This window comes from Aethina tumida, chromosome 3 (assembly GCF_024364675.1).
Source record: "Aethina tumida isolate Nest 87 chromosome 3, icAetTumi1.1, whole genome shotgun sequence".
Taxonomy (NCBI): Eukaryota; Metazoa; Arthropoda; class Insecta; order Coleoptera; family Nitidulidae; genus Aethina; species Aethina tumida.
In genome coordinates this window covers 20,161,224-20,180,009 of record NC_065437.1, presented here as the reverse complement: position 1 = coordinate 20,180,009, position 18,786 = coordinate 20,161,224, and the positions used below count along the sequence as shown (strand labels likewise).

Here is an 18,786-nt window from a genome sequence, read left to right as displayed (position 1 = left end):
ATAAATAGATCAATCTATTTCAAAATCATTAGACACAGGAAATAAATATTTCCAGAAAATGTGAAAACAACTTTTGAATTAAATATTTAGTCTCACGAATGAATGGTTTCCAACTTCGTGTTTTTTTTAATTGTCATCAAGTAATACAGGTTAAAAGTGAACAACTTTTGTTAAGCTTGTTTAGTTTAACGTAGAATAGTACTGCCTCCTAAGAGCGTCGTTTTTAAGTTTATTAATATTGTCAGAATCATTGAACACATAGTTTATGGGTATAATTTGGAAATGGGTGTGGAAAACTATCTACGAGCAGCTTTAACCGTATCATACTCAACGAATTCAAACTTTCATTAAGCACAATTAATTTTTGCTACTACTTTCTTGTAGATGGATTCACCAGAAATGTTGTTGAACCTCGAAAATCTTCAAGCTGTAAAAGTATGTGGACATAAAATATTTTTAATTACATTTGGATGGATATTGTAGGTGATAAGTTTCTAGGTCTTATTGGTTTATTAAATCGAGCTGCTGTTTACTTAAGCTTTCAGCAGAACACAACGACCAACGTGATGCCTGTAAGATAATATTCCAGCTTCCTTTCCGGTTGTCGTTGGAGAGCACTTTGACGAAACTTTTCTACGTAGATGTTTCGTGTTCATTTTTGTCCATAATAAACTATACTTTTCTTTAAATACTTTACATTCATTTTTAACACCTTTACATATTATATGTACCACACATTTGTACATTTGTTTTATAAATAGCGGAAAATATTTATTATATATTAATAATAAGCTTAATATTAGTTTTAAGAATGTATATTATAAACATTCTGACACTTTTTGAGACTTAAATACTTTTATCTCCTTCAACAGGAAGTGATTGCTCTGTAAAGCCAGCGTCACTGTTATCGAAAATAACAGATTGTTGTTCATCTTTGATAGAGGTAGCTACCGTTTCTTGGTCTTGTTCTTTTGCTACGACGACATTTATATCTTTCTTTAGATAATGTATTGGAATGAGTATTAGTCCACTAAGAGCAATGCAAGATCCAGCGAATAGAAAACTCACATCATAATTCCCAGTTAATGATTTTAATGAGGCAGCTATTGGCACTCCCATAAAACTTGCTAAACCTTGGCACAGGATTAAGAGTCCAAATGCGTTTGTTAATTTTTCTAATCCTAAAAGTTCCACTAGAATAACGGATTTTAGAGCTGCCAAACAAGCTAAAAATTGATCAACATCATCATCCAAAAATAATTCTGTATATAAATTACCTATCGTGAATCCAAAGAGTATAGCATACACCATTTGTGAAGTCATAGAATAAAAGTAATTTGAAATAATTACCACAACTCCACATGCAATTGTACTTATGTAGGTGACACTTAGAGCATTAATCCGGGGTATTGATGATATAACTCCACAAGCTATTCTGCCAATTGTATTTGAAATTCCCATGGCGGATAAAAGATACAATGTCATTGATGGGTCTAAGCCTTTCCCCAATGCTCTCAATTCAGTGAATACAAATGGTGTGTAGGTTCCCAAAAGTGAAAACATACCACTCAGTAATATTAAACTGAATGGTTTGTCTTTTATTAAACTAAGGCTGAGCATTTTTGAGAAAGTAGACGCCATGCTCACAGGAAAACACCGACAGTATTTTCTTTTATCTTCATATTCGGAAGCAACTTTAGTCACTGATATATGATAGTCTACGGATTTCTATAAAAACAATGGACAAAATAATACAAAAAGAAATATTTTGAATGATACCTTTGTGGACGGGCCAGGTAAAACTGTTCTTGAATATTCTGGCACAGTGTAGAGAGAACCTGTAAAAAATATGTCTTCCCTATACATAGGTCTACTGGCTGAATTTTCGCAAGTGTTTCTTTTTTTACAGGAAATTTTGTGCCATAAGTCTTGAATTTTCTGATTTATATGAAAACAATTCCAGTGTTCTCTTATTTCTTGTTCATTTCCTTCTTCAAATACAGTGTCTAGTTTCTCAGAAGGCGTGGCTTTGTATATACTCTTGGTGGTTACACTAGAAATACTGGCATCTGTAAGCCCCAAAAGATATGAAGCATCTACAGATGTTTTTTCATCCATAACAGACATGCTATCTTTTTTAGATGGAAATAACAAGGACTTAAATGTACGAAATGGAGTCTTGATCTTTTCACTTTCGCTTTCCAAATGAAACGATCCGATTGAGTCTACTTCAATAAATTGAACCTTTTTTTCGTCCTCAATATACACTCTAGTTGGAAGCAGTGGTTTGTATGTTAATGAAATTACACTGCATGATAGCAACATGCCTCCAATCATTTGAAATTTTGCCCTCCATGTATAACTGTATAAAATTTCTTTAGCAATTAATGGAAAAGCAATCATTCCTATAGATGATCCACATACAGCCAAAGACGTAGCCATCGCCCGCCATTTTTCAAAATAAAATCCAACAACCACAAATGAAGGGGTATATATCATGTTAAAAGCGATACCACCTAGTACACCAAGAAAAATTAAAAATAAAGAGAGGCTTTGAACTATGGACGCTAGTACAAATGATATGCAACCAAAAATTCCTCCTATGATAGCAATACTTCGGAAGCCATACTTATTCATTAAAGAACATGTTATCGGACCTAAAACAATTTAGTTATTAAATAAGTCACTTAAGTAAAAATAAAATTACTTGCCCAGCATAAAATAAAAGCCACTCATGATAGAGCTAGCAAGTGCTACATTTGTAGCGGGTACATCCATGTCTTCCCCAATTTCTTCTAAAAACATTCCAAACGAATACAAACATCCATCTGTGACAAAATTGCAGAAGAACGAGGCCAGAACCACTATCCATCCCCAACCTCCATCGGGAGGAAGTACTACCCAATTTTCAATGGGGGCTTCATCATTTATTTCTACAGATACTACATGTGATTTAATGCCACCCTGTGAGAGCGAAGACGTCTTATTGTCAGCTGTAGAGTTGTCTCCGGAAATATTGAATAAGTTGCTAGTAGGTTTTTTCATACGGTCATAATTTGGACTATTTATTTGAAATAGATGTCATTGTTGAAAAATAGTTTGACACAAATATGACAATTTAAAAATTTAATTTTATTTAGATGGATAATATAAAGTTGGAGTGAAATTTTAATAATAAGTCTAAAATGACATAAGTTTTTTAACTTCTGTTACAATGATATTTTTTTAAGGAAGTAATGTAATGCACTATCTGGTTTATAGTTATTGATTGTTGAAATATAAATAAAATGTTAATGAGTAAAACAACATTGATAATAATTATCTTTTAATAATACTGCACAATCAACTCCAATAAGGAATGGGTCAAATGGGAGAGATATTATGAAAAGTAGACTTATGTTACAATGTTTTAAACAAATCTGATTTTGAAACTCTTTGAAGTCCTCTTCAGGTCACAAAGCTTTTCAAAGTATATACAGTAACAGTATTACCGACGTGAATCGTGGCGCCACCAAACTTTACCATGCAGAACTTCCTCGATCGGCGCGCGTTGCTTATCGATTTGTTCACCCACGAGCTTTCCGCAAAGAAAACATCGATTCCAGTTAAGGTAGTGATAAGTGTCGGTGTCGCGAAGAACGCGAAGAAATGGAAAGCGGAGACTACCAGTACCCCAGCGCTGGGGGGACGCAACCCCAGCCTGGGGTACGGCCCATGGTCGATCCGGAGGCTCAGGGTGAAGTGGATCCTTCTATGTAAGATAATCCAATGATTCTCATGAATTAGGTTACTGTTCATATGTTAGGTAATATTTTAATGCTGCTAATTGGATGCAAAACTTTGTTTATGTGAACTGATAAGAAATTTATTTTTTCACAAGATTCTTTGTTCTGATAATCCTATTAAGGTTCTCGTATTTATGGCCCATTTAAAAGTAAATTAAATTGTTTAAAAAAATTTAGATTTTTATAGATTAACAACAAAAAATAAGAGGAAATTTCAGTGTTTACTTTTTACGAAAACTTTTTTTCACATTTTAAGCTTCAGCCATTAAGACACACTATTAGTAAATTAACATTTCACTTTATGTTAAATTTTATTGATTGAATCTATAGAATCAAAATATAAATATAATAAATTCTGCATTATAAATAGTTCACTGCTAAATTTATGGTTCCATAAATTGGACATTTAAATTAAATTTAATTGTTACTCATATTATAATTTAATTATTACATTTTTCAATTAAAAAAAAATTGGCTTTTTGTTAAAAAAAAACAATAAGTAAAATTATTGGAATTATTTAAAATTTTAATTGTATAAGTTATAAAATTTCAAGTTATCTAAAGTTTTCAAAAATTAACATTATACTAAATGCATATTAAGTTAAACAAATTACAATGTTTAAGTGTATTGCCTGACTAAGTTATTAAACTATTTACTATTTTCAATGTAACATTTAAAACATTTATTTTAAAGCAACATTTTTAATTGTTAAAAATGAGAAAATTAAACAACTAAAGCACAATTTTTAAAATATCATTTTACATAGGTATCCACAACCAAAAGAAGCCACACATAAAATCCGTGGAAAATCAGACATATTAGAAATGGTTTTCGGTCCAGTCGACCAGGAACTGTTGGTAGTCAAGAGTTTCTATTTCTTTTTCTACTCAGCGTTCGGCTCATTATTTCCCTTAATGGGTGTGTTTTTTAAACAAATGGGCATGGATGCTAGCCAATGTGGTCTTCTAATCGGAAGCAGACCATTCGTGGAGTTCTTGTCGGCACCGTTTTGGGGGAGTCTGGCAGATCGATGGCAAAAAGGAAAAATATTATTGTTGGCCTCATTAGCATCCTGGATCATATTTACTGTTCCCTTGGGTTCGATTCAACCACCGGCCACTTCTTGTATTGAGATTAAGAATAATTCGGCATTTCTTAAAACGCCTGATGTGTCAATGAGAATGATTAACAAGAGGTCGATTCAACTAGAGGAACAACCCGAATATGTGTATCATACAGATGATCCAATAGATTATGTTAGGTGAGTGTTATTATGTCTTGTTGAGTTACAATTGTTTTCTTAAGATATTCAAGGAAAGTTCGATCTGCCAGACCATTATTAAATGCTGGACAATCACCAATCAATGTAAACTTCGCTAAGAATTACAAAGAAAAGGAACACAAAAGTTGGGTGCAGCCAATCATATCTTCTATAGTATATCGCACTCAAGATATCCAAAAAGCATTCTTTCTGCTACTTCTACTTGTGATAATAGGAGAATTCTTTAGTGCACCAGCTATAACTTTAGCAGATTCGGCGGTTATCACTTTATTAGGTAGCATTTTAATAATTTGTAAAATTTTTGTTGTTTACAACCAGTTTATGTATTTAGGAGAAGATGCTGATTCATACGGTCATCAACGAATGTTTGGATCCCTAGGGTGGGGTTTGGCTATGTTCTTTGTGGGAATAGCTCTGGACCATTCCACTTCCTTCCCAAATCATCCTTGTGGACCAGATAAAAAAGAAAAGAACTACACCATTTGCTTTGCTACTTTCTCAGTTCTCATGGGTGCCGCCTTGATCACTGCTACACAAATAACCTTTAAGTACGATGATCCACCACCACCACCGCCCCAAATAGAAGATCCGGAGAAAAAAGCAGCTCAAATGTCAAGAGAAGATCAAATGCAAGCTCAGCTTGCTCAACAGTTGCAGTTGCCTTCTTTGGCTGATACTACTGCTGAGTTGCCATCATCTGGTCCAAAAGAAGAGAAGGTAAGATCCTCGTCATATTTTTGTAATATATAAATTATTTTACAGTTAATAAAATTGCATAATTTTAATTTTATTCAAAATAAAACATACATTTATTACTATAGTATATGATACTTGCATAAAATGAGTGAACTTTTATTTTAATTGAGTAAAAGCATTTGAGTCAATATAACCATGAAATTTATTGTTATTAAGTTTATGCTTGTTAGGCTTTCATGGTCTATAAAATTCAACTTTACGCATTTCCCACTGAATGAAAAATCGTTGAGGAAAAATTTATGGCTTATAATACTTTAGTGTTCCCACACTTTTATATTGAAATTTTGAGCATTACATTAATGATTTTAATTTTCAAATTCAGATCGCAAGTTTATTGTACCACATTAAGAAGATATTAATTTCCATATATTTCGTCTAATTAATATTCACCCTAATCTCTTTAACAAAACTTAAATCTAATATGAAAATATCAATGTTATATTGTTAATTAGTAAAGTATTTATATATTTTTTTCAGACAAAAATATTTGCCCAAACAACTCGTGAAATGCCTGAGTGGGTAACGGTTCTCAACCAATTTAAAAACTTGAAATGTGCTTCATTTCTCTTTGTGGCCTGGTTCATGGGCTTCGGCATTGGTCTCATCTTCACTTTCCTCTTCTGGCACCTGCAAGATTATGGAGGCTCGCCAACTCTTTTTGGTGTAGCTTCAGTGATAAATCACATATCGGAAATTTTTGCATACTTTTTCAGCTTTAGATTGATCAGACAAATGGGACACGTCAAAGTTCTTTGTCTAGGATTAATTGGTAACACTTTGCGATTCTTGTACATCTCATGGTTGTCAAATCCATGGTGGGTTTTACCATTTGAATTTATGCAGGTATGTTACTTTTTCAAATGCCACTTTAAATATGGCTGTACTAACAAATATTTTAGGGAATTACTCATGCCGCCGTATGGGCCGCATGTTGCTCCTATATCGCTCACAATACTCCACCGGAACTGCGTTCTTCGGCTCAAGGTGTACTTCAGGGAATTCATCATGGGCTAGGTCGGGGATGCGGCGCCGTCATTGGAGGGATGTTTGTCAGTTCATTTGGTTCAACAGCTACTTTCCGGGGATATGGATTGATCTGCTTACTTGTCTTAGCTGCCTTCATTTTCATCAATTTCTATCGAGTAGATCAAGGCTTTGTATCGGACCTCCCTCAAACTGAAGATCCCAGGCAAGTGGCTGAGGAAACGTCGCATCTAGCACCGCATGGAGTACCGAGCAATCCTATACCAAGAGCTTTGTCGAGCACTAAATTGCACGAATTGGCTCAACAAGATGGTTATGGCGCTACATATCAAGTAGGGCAGGGGGGAACTTTAGATTTACCCGGATCTAATCCATTTACTCAAAATAATGGCCAACAAAGAAGTAGTGGATTTCAGGTAAGAAGTAAGTAAATTATCTTCTCATCTATTGTTTGGCAATCATTTAGATTTGCTTATGAAATCTAATATCGAAAACTAAAACTCATAGCTTTTTACATAATTTAACTAGCCAAAAATGATATGATAAAAAGTAGATAGGAACATGTAGGAAGGGAGAGCTATTAGAGCGTAGTATATTTTTGGTACACTAGAAAGTCGTACAAAAAGGGAAATATTTCAGATGAGAACTACTAGCTCGGTTCGAGATACTTGTAATTTTCCAGGACCCAGTACATCAATAGAAACTCAGCAGCCTATAACAACAGGAAGCGGTAATTATGATTGGTAAGGGTAATGAAATGATAAACCCCTACATAAAATACATCACATCATATCATTTGTAAACATATAAATTTTTATTAATAAGGTTGATATTTTAACACATTTTCTTGAAGTATAATAAATCATACATTTTAAAAATTAGGTATATATTTATTGTATTTACAAATCTTGATACGAATATTATTATTGTCGGTATTTTGAAAGTGATTAAAATGGAGTTATCTTATACATGTATTGAAATAATAATTTATAATTTATTAGACTATTAAGGGCTCCATTTAAAAATTAAATTATAGGTAATCGTCATTAAAAAATTTTTTGCATAGGTCTTAACGTATGTATTAAATAAAATTGATTACCCATAATTTGAACATGATATAAATTAGATAATTGTTTTTCAAGATACAAAATGGGGATTATTAGTATACCCTGTAAATTTATAGATGTTATTTTTAAAAATATAAATTTGTTAATAAGTACCTACATACATGTCGAAAAAACACTTCATGTCAAACTTGTGAAAATATTTTCTTAGGAGATTTTTGCCATTTTGTAAGGTTGCAATAGTTGAAAAATACTCATGATATTTATACTTTCATAAAAGAATTGTATGTAACAAATCAATTGAATCTCAAACTAGTAAAATGCATGAAGAACAAGTACAAATAGGAACATTTTTTAATACAATCACAAATTGATTTACCGTTTCATCTAGTATCAAAATTTGATTTGATTTTATTGATGCTTCTTAATTATACCTAAAACTCGTTCATTAAAGATGCGGTATAATATTTTAATTGTATGCAAACAAATTGCATATTAATAATAAAATTAATATTTCTAAGACATATTTTTTATTCAAATCAGAATTAAACATAATCATTACTACTATAAATTTATAGTAGAATTAGTAATATTATAAAATTAAAGTATCTGTGAGTTACTAGAAAAAAAAATCCGCATCTTTAAACATAATATGTTTTAAATAGAACATTTTCGTTCTATTATTGTTTATTTATATGTAAACTTGTCGTGAAAAAAGTAATACTCCATATAAATATATGGAGTGAGTAGAATTAAAAGTACTGAAGTACCATAAATATTCAATTTTTTCTGTTAACACTTAATCATATTTATTGAAATTTCAAATTTTGAATTATTTCTAAAACACGCACAATTTGAATAAAATTGTCAGTCACAGTCATTTTAATTAGAAATATTTTATAAGATCATTTTATAGTACTTCAGTAAAATTTAGCATAAAGCAGACAGTTTAAGAATAAGATACAAAACGATCACTATGTATATGTTAAATCGTGTGTATATTGTAGAATTGTATAAATAGTGTATTTATTTTAATTTGTAGATAAATACTTTTTAATTGTGATATTGTTTATCGTTGATGTTATTTCTTAATATGTTATATGGTCAGGCAATGATATACATAAATGTGAGTATAATTGTAATATAAAATGTATTGCTTGATTAAGTAAACCCTTTCATTATAGTAACATATTCAACATATATCATAAAATGTTGTATATGTCACTCAATATATTGTGACACTAAGTGATATCCTTAGTCTATACATATCCAAATATAACGAACAGTTGTTGAAACAATCGCAAATTATTATTTATGTAAAAAGCACTTAAATAAAGGTGGATAGTCGCACTATTGTGTTATATAAAAAGTTGTTTTATTTGAGACAAAGTATTGTAACATACTGCGTGTAGTTAATAGCTATAAAACAAATAAATTGATTATAAAGTGGGTGGTTTCATTAGATTTAGTTCAAGTGCAAAATATTAAAAATAAACTTACCTGGGGATCACTGTTAATATTTTTATGAATAAAACAAATTTTGAACATGTAAATTTATTGTTGATACATTTGTGAAATTTATGTCACATATAAACATCTATTGAAAATGATCAGATTATTGCTGTTGTGTCCACGTAGTTTTAGAATTATATACAATTCATATTTTATTGGAGTTGAAAAAAGTTTGGTCCATGGTAATAAAACGAATTTAAAAAATTATGACTTATGAAAAAGTTTTTCTAATATATATTGGAAGTTTGTAATATGGAAAATTTGTTGTAATTTTCTTTAAGTAAGTATAAATTTCAATTTTAAAATATTCTAAACATGAATTAATTACTTTTTGGTCAATTGTAGATATCAGTTAAAAATCATTTGTAGAGTACATGTTGAGTTATACGTAATCTGGTAAAGTTTCACTAGTTTAGTTTATTATAATATTAAGTAGCCTAAATGGAGAGTATATTGCATTTATAATAAATAACATGTTAAGTCTCTAGATAATTTACATATTTATTATAAATAAACAATATCTTAACAATTGAAAATTCCTTATTACATTTATCAAATTGAACAATAGTTATATAATTTATATTATAAATCGATATGTACCAAGTATTTTCATCATTCAAATAACTAATTTAATGGTGTAAATAATATTTTAGCACAATCACATATCACATAAATATCTATGCATTTGAAATCGTTTATTTTTATTAAAATTATCGCACATAGCATTCTGTAAATTTTATATACTTTTTAAACTTCACAATTAAACTTTTCAGGATAAGTTAACAAATTAACAACCTACGATAAAAATAATTTAAAAACTTAATATACTAATATTTGATTGTTTCCCACAATAACTTAAGTAACAACAAGTACATTATTTTTTATATTTATATTTTTGGCATAGTTAAATTTCTAAAAACTGAATTTGAATTTAAAAACTATGCTCGAAAACCATTTTTTTACATGCTTTTAACTAACAGTATATGTCTGTCTAAATTCTATATTATGTTTACTCGTAGATAGTTAAAAACTTTGGATAATTTGAATCAATGTTATAAACTTGCAATTTTAATTTTTATTGACATTAAACAATAATAATATATTTATTTTGAATTTGTTAATATAATGAATATATTTTTATCAAATAATCTTTCATTAAATCATGATAAAATAATGTATTTAAGTAAAATTAAAGTTTGGGGATATTATTTGAAGGTAAGTAGAAATTTTTAACATTGATTCATATTATTATATTTTATACATTTATATCCTATTTGACATATATTTACAATTATAATACATAGAATATTTTCTTTGGCACCACATATATAAGAGATCCATTAAGTGTTAATTTATGAATAAATAAATATACATACCCGCTGAATCCTACTATAATTATTCTTAGCATTCAAGTCTAGTTATTTACAAAACTTTAATCTCGAAAGAATAACAAAACATTTTATTTACTTAAACTTTCTTACATGGTCCGTTTGTTTCTTCTACAGTTTAAACGAGAACGAGGTAGAGGAAGAATGTAAACACTTATCATAAAATTAGGCTAGTATCCGCTTCCGTTAGTGTTGTGCGGCAATTCAATGGTGATCCTTTTCACTTGGCAGTTGTCGGCTTCGCAGCAAGCGCTCTCCGTTATCCTTGGCACACACGGGGTGTGCACAGGCGAACAAGCTTCCATGAGGGCCTTCGGGTTCAAGAGGACTTGAAGCAGCTCGCTACCAGTCTGACACGACAGCGACCTTTCAAATAAATTAAAGATGTTAACGTTCCGTGCGATGTTTACGATATGCTGAATGAATTTCAGCTTGAAATTAGTGAAGCGTCCTTTTTTATCTCCCGCATTGTAGGAAAATTTAATTTTATATAAAAATATAAATGTGTTAATCGATTAAATACACATACATATATTAAAAAATTATAAAGAAATGATTATACTGGTTTTATAATGCATATGTATGTTTAATGATTGTTGATGTTTAATTGGTTGAGATTATTCTACATTGCCACATTATTAAATTCCTATTGTCAATATGCGGTTTAATATCTATGAATGGTATGTGTAATTAATACATTCGATTATTAATTGTACTTTCAATTATTGGTGCAAACATTTCTAATTATTGGTGCAAACATAAATGAAATTCACAAGAACAAATAACTCAAATGTGAAAAAAGTGTTTTCTTTTAAATTGTTATATTATAGAAAAATTCTTTCTAATTAACACTGGTCTTCAAATTTAATTTATTTACTGTACATCTTAATCGGCCTTGTCGTTTATTCTGTATTAATAAACTGAAACACATAAATTTACCACTATCTGGGTTATTGGCCTAAAAACATACACAAATGTAAAAACAGTGTCTAAATTTTTGCTGAAATTTCGCTGTGTTATTGATTTTAATATTCCGAATATTATTCTACTTATATTAAATATAAGCTTCCTTGAGACTAACAAAAAGAGAAATATACGTGATTTACTTATTTTTGTATTCTGGACACACATTCTCTGTGCTATTATATTGTTATAGTAGAATGAATATAGCGTTTTCATGTTTTGTTCACTTTTTTACTTGTTACGCTCAGCTGACAACAGACTAGTCTTTGTCGTGGGTTTTGCGGCGCTTAAAACTCCTTTAAGGATGAAACAATGTGGAATGGTGAAAAGATTCGTCATGTATTCATTTTATTTTGTTAAAAGCGCTTTTATTATTTTAAAAAATAAGGGAGATATGATTTTTTAAACTGAATAAAATGAATAACATGAGAGGTTTCAAACAAACAGTAATATATAACTAACCTTTTTTGTGGAACAATTTCTCTGGTACTACTTCTGTCTATATCTTTGGCGGATGTGCTACTCTCCCTCCAACTGTTGGTCGAACTCTTCTCTGAAATGGCGGTCGCCACCCTGGAACCGATATGACAACGAATGGTTTTACTAGTTGTGAACAATGCCCTATTGTTGCGTTCCGGTTGCAGGATAATTATGTACAATTTCGGTAGAAACAGGAAGATCCAAGTGACCATTGCACTTAAAGTCACACACATGCACATTGTTATGACCTGCAAATGTAAATTCAATTACGTTATATTCTAGTTTAATCTTTAATGTAATTATCAAAGGAAAATCCCCTTGTAATAGTTAATCGTGAATTACCTTTGAGTCACTTCCAAAATAGATGGGGACAAAGGCAATCCATATAACGCATGTCGTGTACATGGCAAATCCGATGAATTTGGCCTCGTTAAAATTTTCTGGAACATTCCTTGTCTTAACCGCATAAAGCGTGCACAGTATAATAAGGAAGAAATCAAACGCCAGCGGGGTCACAATGCTCTCCGCAGTGGTATTACAAACCAACAGTGTGCGGTTCATGAGATACACATAGTCAATGTTTGGTGACTGATAATGCAGCATGCTCCCAGAGATTAAAAGTTCCACCGTTATTAGCAACAGAGTTATAACGACTTGAGCGGTAGCTGACATGAACAAGGGTTTCCTCGTTGGGAATCTCTTCTTACTGCCCGCCAATATCCGTGCAATACGATTAGTTTTGGTCAATAGTGCGGCGTAGATCATTGCGAAACTTAACCCTGGTAATAGGCGGGTTAATGAACACGTTATCACTGAGGGTTTAGCCAGGATTGCAAAAATTGAACCGTGGGACACCGTCATTCCTGCCAGTATGATGTAGCACAGTTCTTTGGTGGAAGACTTAACAACGGGCGTGTTGTTATATTTCATGAACACCACGAACGCGAACGACGTGCTCAGGAAACCCAATGATGCGAAAATCATAGCAACAATGGCTTGTGTGTCAAACCACTGCGTGTATTCGATGGGCAACAGCAGACATTCTGTAATAAACCATTGTTAGTGTGAGGACGATATTAAATGGGCAGCCGTCTCGAGAACAACTCTATTGAGTCGTTATTATCGATACAGGAAAATTGATTAGCGTAAATTACTAATTATATTGTTTTTTTTTAATATTTCAGACTCGTTGTGGGATATCCATCAACTGACAAATTTCATCTACTTCTCTTTTAATAACATATTATTATGCGGAAATTTGTATTCAGCCGGCCTTCCTCTTTTCAATTACACCACATTTCCTTTTTGTAATCCAGATACAACCATACGGATTCGTAAAGTAAAACACGTAGATTGTTATATCTGACTCGATCCGACGTGGCACATCCTCGGTACGACGGTGGAAAGTGGCAATCAACTCACCTGTTCGCTGCTCATTCGGCACGAAACCTAAAGGACACTGCTGGCACTTCTCCCCTTTCTCGACTAGGATTTGGCCCCCCGGACACGGCACGCATACCCAACAACATCGTTTATCCTTGCCGCCCTGTTGCACGTTCTGAAAATGATGGCATTGTTTATTTTATATGTATGTATCAGAAGCTGACAAAGTAGACGGTTTAGTCGAGTGCCCAAGAACAAATTGGATTTTTTATGACCGCAGCTCGGAAGCAATATACGTCGCTTGTGTTGTTCTGGAGCGAAAATCATTTTCGATTTAGCTAGTGATTTTAGATGGTGGTCATTTATCAAATAATAAAATTGGTTCTTTACGCTAGCTCGAATTAAATAAGATTAATATTGTATAATTTATCAAAATATAAAAACAGATATTATTAAAAAAGAATTTTGAAATTATTAATTTTGTTAGTGGCATTATGCAATTGCTACTTTGTTATTATATAATTTTACGAAGAGGTAAAACAAGCTAAAGATAAATAATTCATAATAATATCATGGAACCAATGTCAAATGTAGTTATATTATATGTATTATAAATCATTATTATCTTGTAGAAATGTTGACAGACGAGATTTGTTGACAGACAGGATATGCAAACATAATAATGCACAGAATGCATGCAGTCTCTCCCGAATCTAAAGATGATAGATTCAGATGAATTGTCGAGGCGTACGTTAAAATATCCAACAAAAGATTTATCTGTGTCACACCGTTAAACAGAGAAATAATATATGTAAATATGTGTATGCAAATGCGTGCAAATCCTATCGAAGTAATTAGAACAATAATGAGTTCCAATCAATAAATGTTCCGCCTCTGTGTCGTATAACGATTTTCATTTTCGATTCGTAATATTCGAACTAGTATTACGATGGCATTTATGGAAGTATTTCCATCGGATCCTATCAGCACTAGGTATTTTTAAAGCGAACAATTTCGCACTGCAAAGCGAACCACTTACTTTGTAATGTCCTTTTGGGCATTCCTCCGAACAAACCGACCTGGGCGGTATGTTGCCCTGTCGGCCGAACTGCAGCATCTGGGAATTGTTCCAAAGCAGGCTACGATTGTTCCAGTTGCCGACTTGAACGTAATCAAATGTACCATCACCTAGCTTGTGGTAATTCATTATATCATAACGTCCTGGGGGATCACCGTTCTCATCAAACTCTATTATTTCCTCGTCATATTCGAAGGATACGTTCATTAAATAGTTCTGCAAAAGTAATTAGAACTATTAGATGTGTGTTAATATAGTTAGTGGTGAGACACACGATTGATAAAATGGTACACTAAAGTGAAAGTTATCATTAACCGAAGAAGTTCCAGTATCTCAATTGGTAAAGTAATTAAAGAGGGGAAGAAATTGTTTTTTTATTGCACCAATATAACGATTTCAATTTGCTGGATGTTAATATTAAATCTTTTAGATTTCAGAACCACAATATTTTTCTCGTGCAACAGAAATTAACCTTGTCCCAAGACCAAATATTCATAATCTTTAAGTACGTCAAGTTAATTAAAGACGAAATGTTACAAAAGAACAAACATTTTATCCTTTTTGCCAGATTAATATATGAACTTGTGTTCAGAAATGCTAATAGAGACAGACCGATTATAAAATTACGCTTGGGTTAGAGTTAGTTAAGCTAAATGAGTCTTCAAGTTAACTCTCAGTTGTCGAATTGACGTAGTTTTATCATGCTCTGCTACATACGTAAATTTTCTTAAGATTTTGCGAACTTTTCCAGTTAAGTTTTATTTCAGAAGTTATAATAATTTATGCCTTTTTTGTGTTTTGACTATTAATCTCCATGTCAAAGAACTTTAAGTAACATTGAACATTTCACAATTAGAATCGTCTGATTTTACATTCAGATATATTTTGGATTATAGTTATTTAATTACAATAAATTTTAGAATATTTAATATTTGAGCATTGCCTATGAAATTAAATTAGCAATTAATAATTATGTAAAACATCACGAAATTTAATTTAATTTAATAATATATGCTGAATTAAATTCAGATAATTTATTTTTTATTATTAAATGTTTAATTAAATATAGATTAATATTTAAATAAATTTTCATTTAAAATAATTTAGAATGAATTAAATGTTTCTAGTAAAAAGTATTTATATGTGACACAGACAAATTTTTAAAACAAAACATTCAATTATGCTTAATCATTTTTAATTTATTCTAATTTAAAATCTATTTAACAATATAATAGAAAAAAGTTTTTTAGGAATAATATTAGAATAAAACAATTAAAGATTCAGAATTTCAATGGTGTTTTCAGAATAATAGACTTATTAAATCGATTTAAAGGGAAAAAAATGAGAGAAGTCGTTGGTTTTTTGAGGATAAATGCAATTTTACCACATTATTCAAATTTAATGATCTCCGCTTTGAATTAAATTAAAGGAAACTAATTAAGTAATGGATTGAACTGGCACAAGTGTTTGGACAAATTTAACTTTATTTGTTTATAAGTAACATTTTCGGTAATAAAAGTTGGCAGCAAGCTACTACGAAATTGGATCACTTAAGTAATTTAAATGAAAATGTTGGGAATGCCGGACCAAAGAAAATCTGTGAAGAAAGTGTCGCGTAATAAAAGCGTCTAGTAAATTCGTTTCTTTTATTTGGTTTTAAGCAAATTGAAATTCTTTAACGTCTAATCATTTATCTAACAAGTTAAATTAAATTATTGATTTAGCTGTAAAGGTACCAAATGTGTGTGTAGTGGTTAACAGACCTTAAATAAAGATCCATTAAAGGGAAGGAGCTTGTCACACTTTCCGGTGTAGCCGTGGCCACATATGTCCTGCTGCATGTCGTGTAGGGCATAAGCCAGACTGTAGATGGCCTTAATCACGAAACTAAGCTTTGCGTCCTGCCGGTATTTGTCCGCCAGGCTTAGGTCACCTGTAAATAACGCTCTGGTTAACTAATTTTTTACATCAAGACTTCTTTACATATTGAAATATAGAAATGTTCTTTTACATTTTTAGAGTGATTCCGTTGCCTTGAACACAAAATTATAATTTATATTAGGCTTATTCATTTAGATAATGACAAATTGTTACACCGCGTTAAATAAACATCAAATGAAAAAAAAATGAATATAAATTTTGTGTTTAGTACATCCAAATCACCCTAAATATCTCTGAAAGAAACTACATACATTTTTCCTGAAAACTGGCATAATGTCTTATAATTTTATATATCTTATAAAGATATTTAATTACATTATATTCCAATCATTGCTTTAGAAATAGCATCTATAAAATATGTTCTTTAGTTTCATCACTCAGCACCTACAAGTTGAAATATTAGAAACCTTGATAATGTCACAGAAAAGGTGGCCAAGAATCCTTTATATTCTTTCATGTGCTCTGGCGTATTCAATATGACATTCGACTCAATCCATTGTCCTAATAAGAAATGAGACGTGAGTCTATTATACGCTGCGTCAGAATGGTGAAATCTTTGCATTATGAAATTCCAAAATTGAAGTACCTCGAGTGTAAATGGATATTAATACCCACAAATTTTAAATAACGAATATTGAATAAAAAGTAACTGATTTAATAATTCGTTTTATATCAACTTAAATAGGCGACCCAGCTGCGGATATGGTATTATATAATACCCAATATAATAAATCCATTTTTTATATTTTCTTTTATCGGATAAAATTTTCAACAATATAATTTATGTTAAAAAATGATGCACATTGTTATTTTTGTGTATCACGAAGGAATTTAATGTATCAGCTTTTTAGAACGGTATACGATTTTACAGAATAAATAACCCAATCTTAACTTTCCAGATTACTTAAACGAATATTTACTAGAAAAAAATTAAAGATCTTGGCGTTCTGTTAGATTGTAAAATAACTTTTAATGAGCAAATTGACAATATAAAAAAGTGATCGTTAAAACTGCTGAAAAATATTAAAACGTAAATAACAAAATTTTACTGAAATTAATTAACATTACCTATGTACTTGTATCTGTTGGCGCTTTGTTTTGAAACATGCATCTATAGAATTATTTAACCAAACTGAATAATTCAATTGTACAATTTTTTTTACTGCTTTTTGGATTGGTATATGTTTCAATGAATTAGATTATCAGAGGTTGAGGGAAATTGCAAATATAGATTTATGAACCAAAGGAACATAATTAGATTTATATTTTTAATTAAATTTCTCAATAATTAAACAGTTTTTTGATAAGTTTCTTTCCATAATTAATTATTATTATAACATGGCAATTGATATAATTTGCATAATGTTTTGATTTCTTTTTAAATAGAATATCTACAAGTTTAAATATAAAGTAAGCTAAATTAGATAATTTGTTGTTACCTTTACATTATTTTTCTTAGTATGTCTTTGTTAAAGTGTGTGCTGGTAATAGGAAATTGTTTAGATTTTAATTATCTTGTGTTTTTAGCTTAATAACAATTTAAATTAATATTTAATATACGTTAAGTCTATTTAAGATTATAATTTTAAGTTTGAGCGAACTCAATTTATTCGGAGCCAAAAGTTCATAGTTTAGTTTAATTATCGACAAGGAGAATAAAGGCAGTCATTCAACTACAAAGGCACAATAAGGTTTTTGTTAGCGCCAAATTTTTCATATTAGATATTGAATTCAAGTTTAATTATAACTGACATTTAAAATAAGATTTAACCAAGATTAATAAAAATACCAATACTGTTCAAATTGATCTTTAGAAGTTAAATAACGTGTATCAAACCAATTGTAGCTCTGGCATCTATTCCAGTTAGAACGCCATATTAAACGAGTCAGAGCACACAAATGTAATAAAATTGTTCATAAAGGAAGTTGCATGACTAAAACTATCTTTTACATACATTCGAGTAAACATGCGGCTCGCTTCAGTCTGCATATGAATAGTTCAGACATTGACAAAGCAGATTTATTGAATTTATGATGTGCCACATATGAGGGTTATTTTATGATACTGTTTGAGTTCGACTGGAAGTTATACTACAAATTTAAAAAGTATATCAGTACTCAATTACATGAATAATTAATTCATTTTGTTGATTATAGTGTCCATAATAT

General features: G+C 30.8%; 3 protein-coding genes across 4 annotated transcripts in view; 1 reads left to right on the top strand and 2 right to left on the bottom strand.

Moving 5' to 3' along the window:
- Positions 1-797: 797 nt before the first annotated feature.
- LOC109603418 (uncharacterized) lies at positions 798-3,053 on the bottom strand. Its single transcript, XM_020019917.2, has 4 exons — positions 2,712-3,053; positions 1,780-2,657; positions 1,278-1,728; positions 798-1,226 (listed from the first exon to the last, which is right to left on the bottom strand). Exons 1-4 carry the CDS (start codon positions 3,043-3,045, stop codon positions 847-849), a joined length of 2,043 nt encoding a protein of 680 aa, XP_019875476.1. The 5' UTR covers positions 3,046-3,053; the 3' UTR covers positions 798-846.
- Positions 3,054-3,387: 334 nt separating this feature from the next.
- Positions 3,388-9,321, top strand: LOC109603417 (major facilitator superfamily domain-containing protein 6). Of its 2 annotated transcripts, none has more exons than XM_020019915.2 (7): positions 3,388-3,755; positions 4,553-5,047; positions 5,092-5,342; positions 5,400-5,785; positions 6,302-6,667; positions 6,724-7,224; positions 7,448-9,321. In XM_020019915.2, the coding sequence occupies exons 1-7, from the start codon at positions 3,649-3,651 to the stop codon at positions 7,553-7,555; spliced, it is 2,214 nt and encodes a 737-aa protein (XP_019875474.1). In that variant the 5' UTR covers positions 3,388-3,648; the 3' UTR covers positions 7,556-9,321. The 2 variants fall into 2 exon arrangements, with proteins under 2 accessions (XP_019875474.1, XP_049820971.1); XM_049965014.1 differs by having other exon boundaries at positions 6,724-7,231.
- Positions 9,322-10,752: 1,431 nt separating this feature from the next.
- The window catches only part of LOC109603416 (metabotropic glutamate receptor 5-like), a 45,365-nt gene continuing 37,331 nt past the window's right edge, over positions 10,753-18,786 (bottom strand). The window contains exons 5-10 of the mRNA XM_049964704.1: positions 16,440-16,609; positions 14,638-14,892; positions 13,638-13,773; positions 12,558-13,258; positions 12,198-12,463; positions 10,753-11,138 (exon numbers count right to left, since the gene is read on the bottom strand). Of these exons, the coding sequence (XP_049820661.1) occupies positions 10,943-11,138; positions 12,198-12,463; positions 12,558-13,258; positions 13,638-13,773; positions 14,638-14,892; positions 16,440-16,609 (1,724 nt within the window). The 3' untranslated portion in view covers positions 10,753-10,942. The remainder of the gene's footprint in view (positions 11,139-12,197; positions 12,464-12,557; positions 13,259-13,637; positions 13,774-14,637; positions 14,893-16,439; positions 16,610-18,786) is intronic.

What these genes read in the sequence shown, in the direction of transcription:
- LOC109603418 (XM_020019917.2), bottom strand. Translation starts at nt 3,045, where the DNA reads ATGAAAAAACCTACTAGCAACTTATTCAATATTTCCGGAGACAACTCT. An exon ending in TGGCTTTTATTTTATGCTGG is followed by an intron (nt 2,658 to 2,711) that starts GCAAGTAATTTT and finishes AAATTGTTTTAG; the next exon opens with GTCCGATAACATGTTCTTTA. An exon ending in ACTCTTTGGATTCACGATAG is followed by an intron (nt 1,227 to 1,277) that starts GTAATTTATATA and finishes ATCAATTTTTAG; the next exon opens with CTTGTTTGGCAGCTCTAAAA.
- LOC109603417 (XM_020019915.2), top strand. Translation starts at nt 3,649, where the DNA reads ATGGAAAGCGGAGACTACCAGTACCCCAGCGCTGGGGGGACGCAACCC. An exon ending in GGTGAAGTGGATCCTTCTAT is followed by an intron (nt 3,756 to 4,552) that starts GTAAGATAATCC and finishes CATTTTACATAG; the next exon opens with GTATCCACAACCAAAAGAAG. An exon ending in GATCCAATAGATTATGTTAG is followed by an intron (nt 5,048 to 5,091) that starts GTGAGTGTTATT and finishes TGTTTTCTTAAG; the next exon opens with ATATTCAAGGAAAGTTCGAT.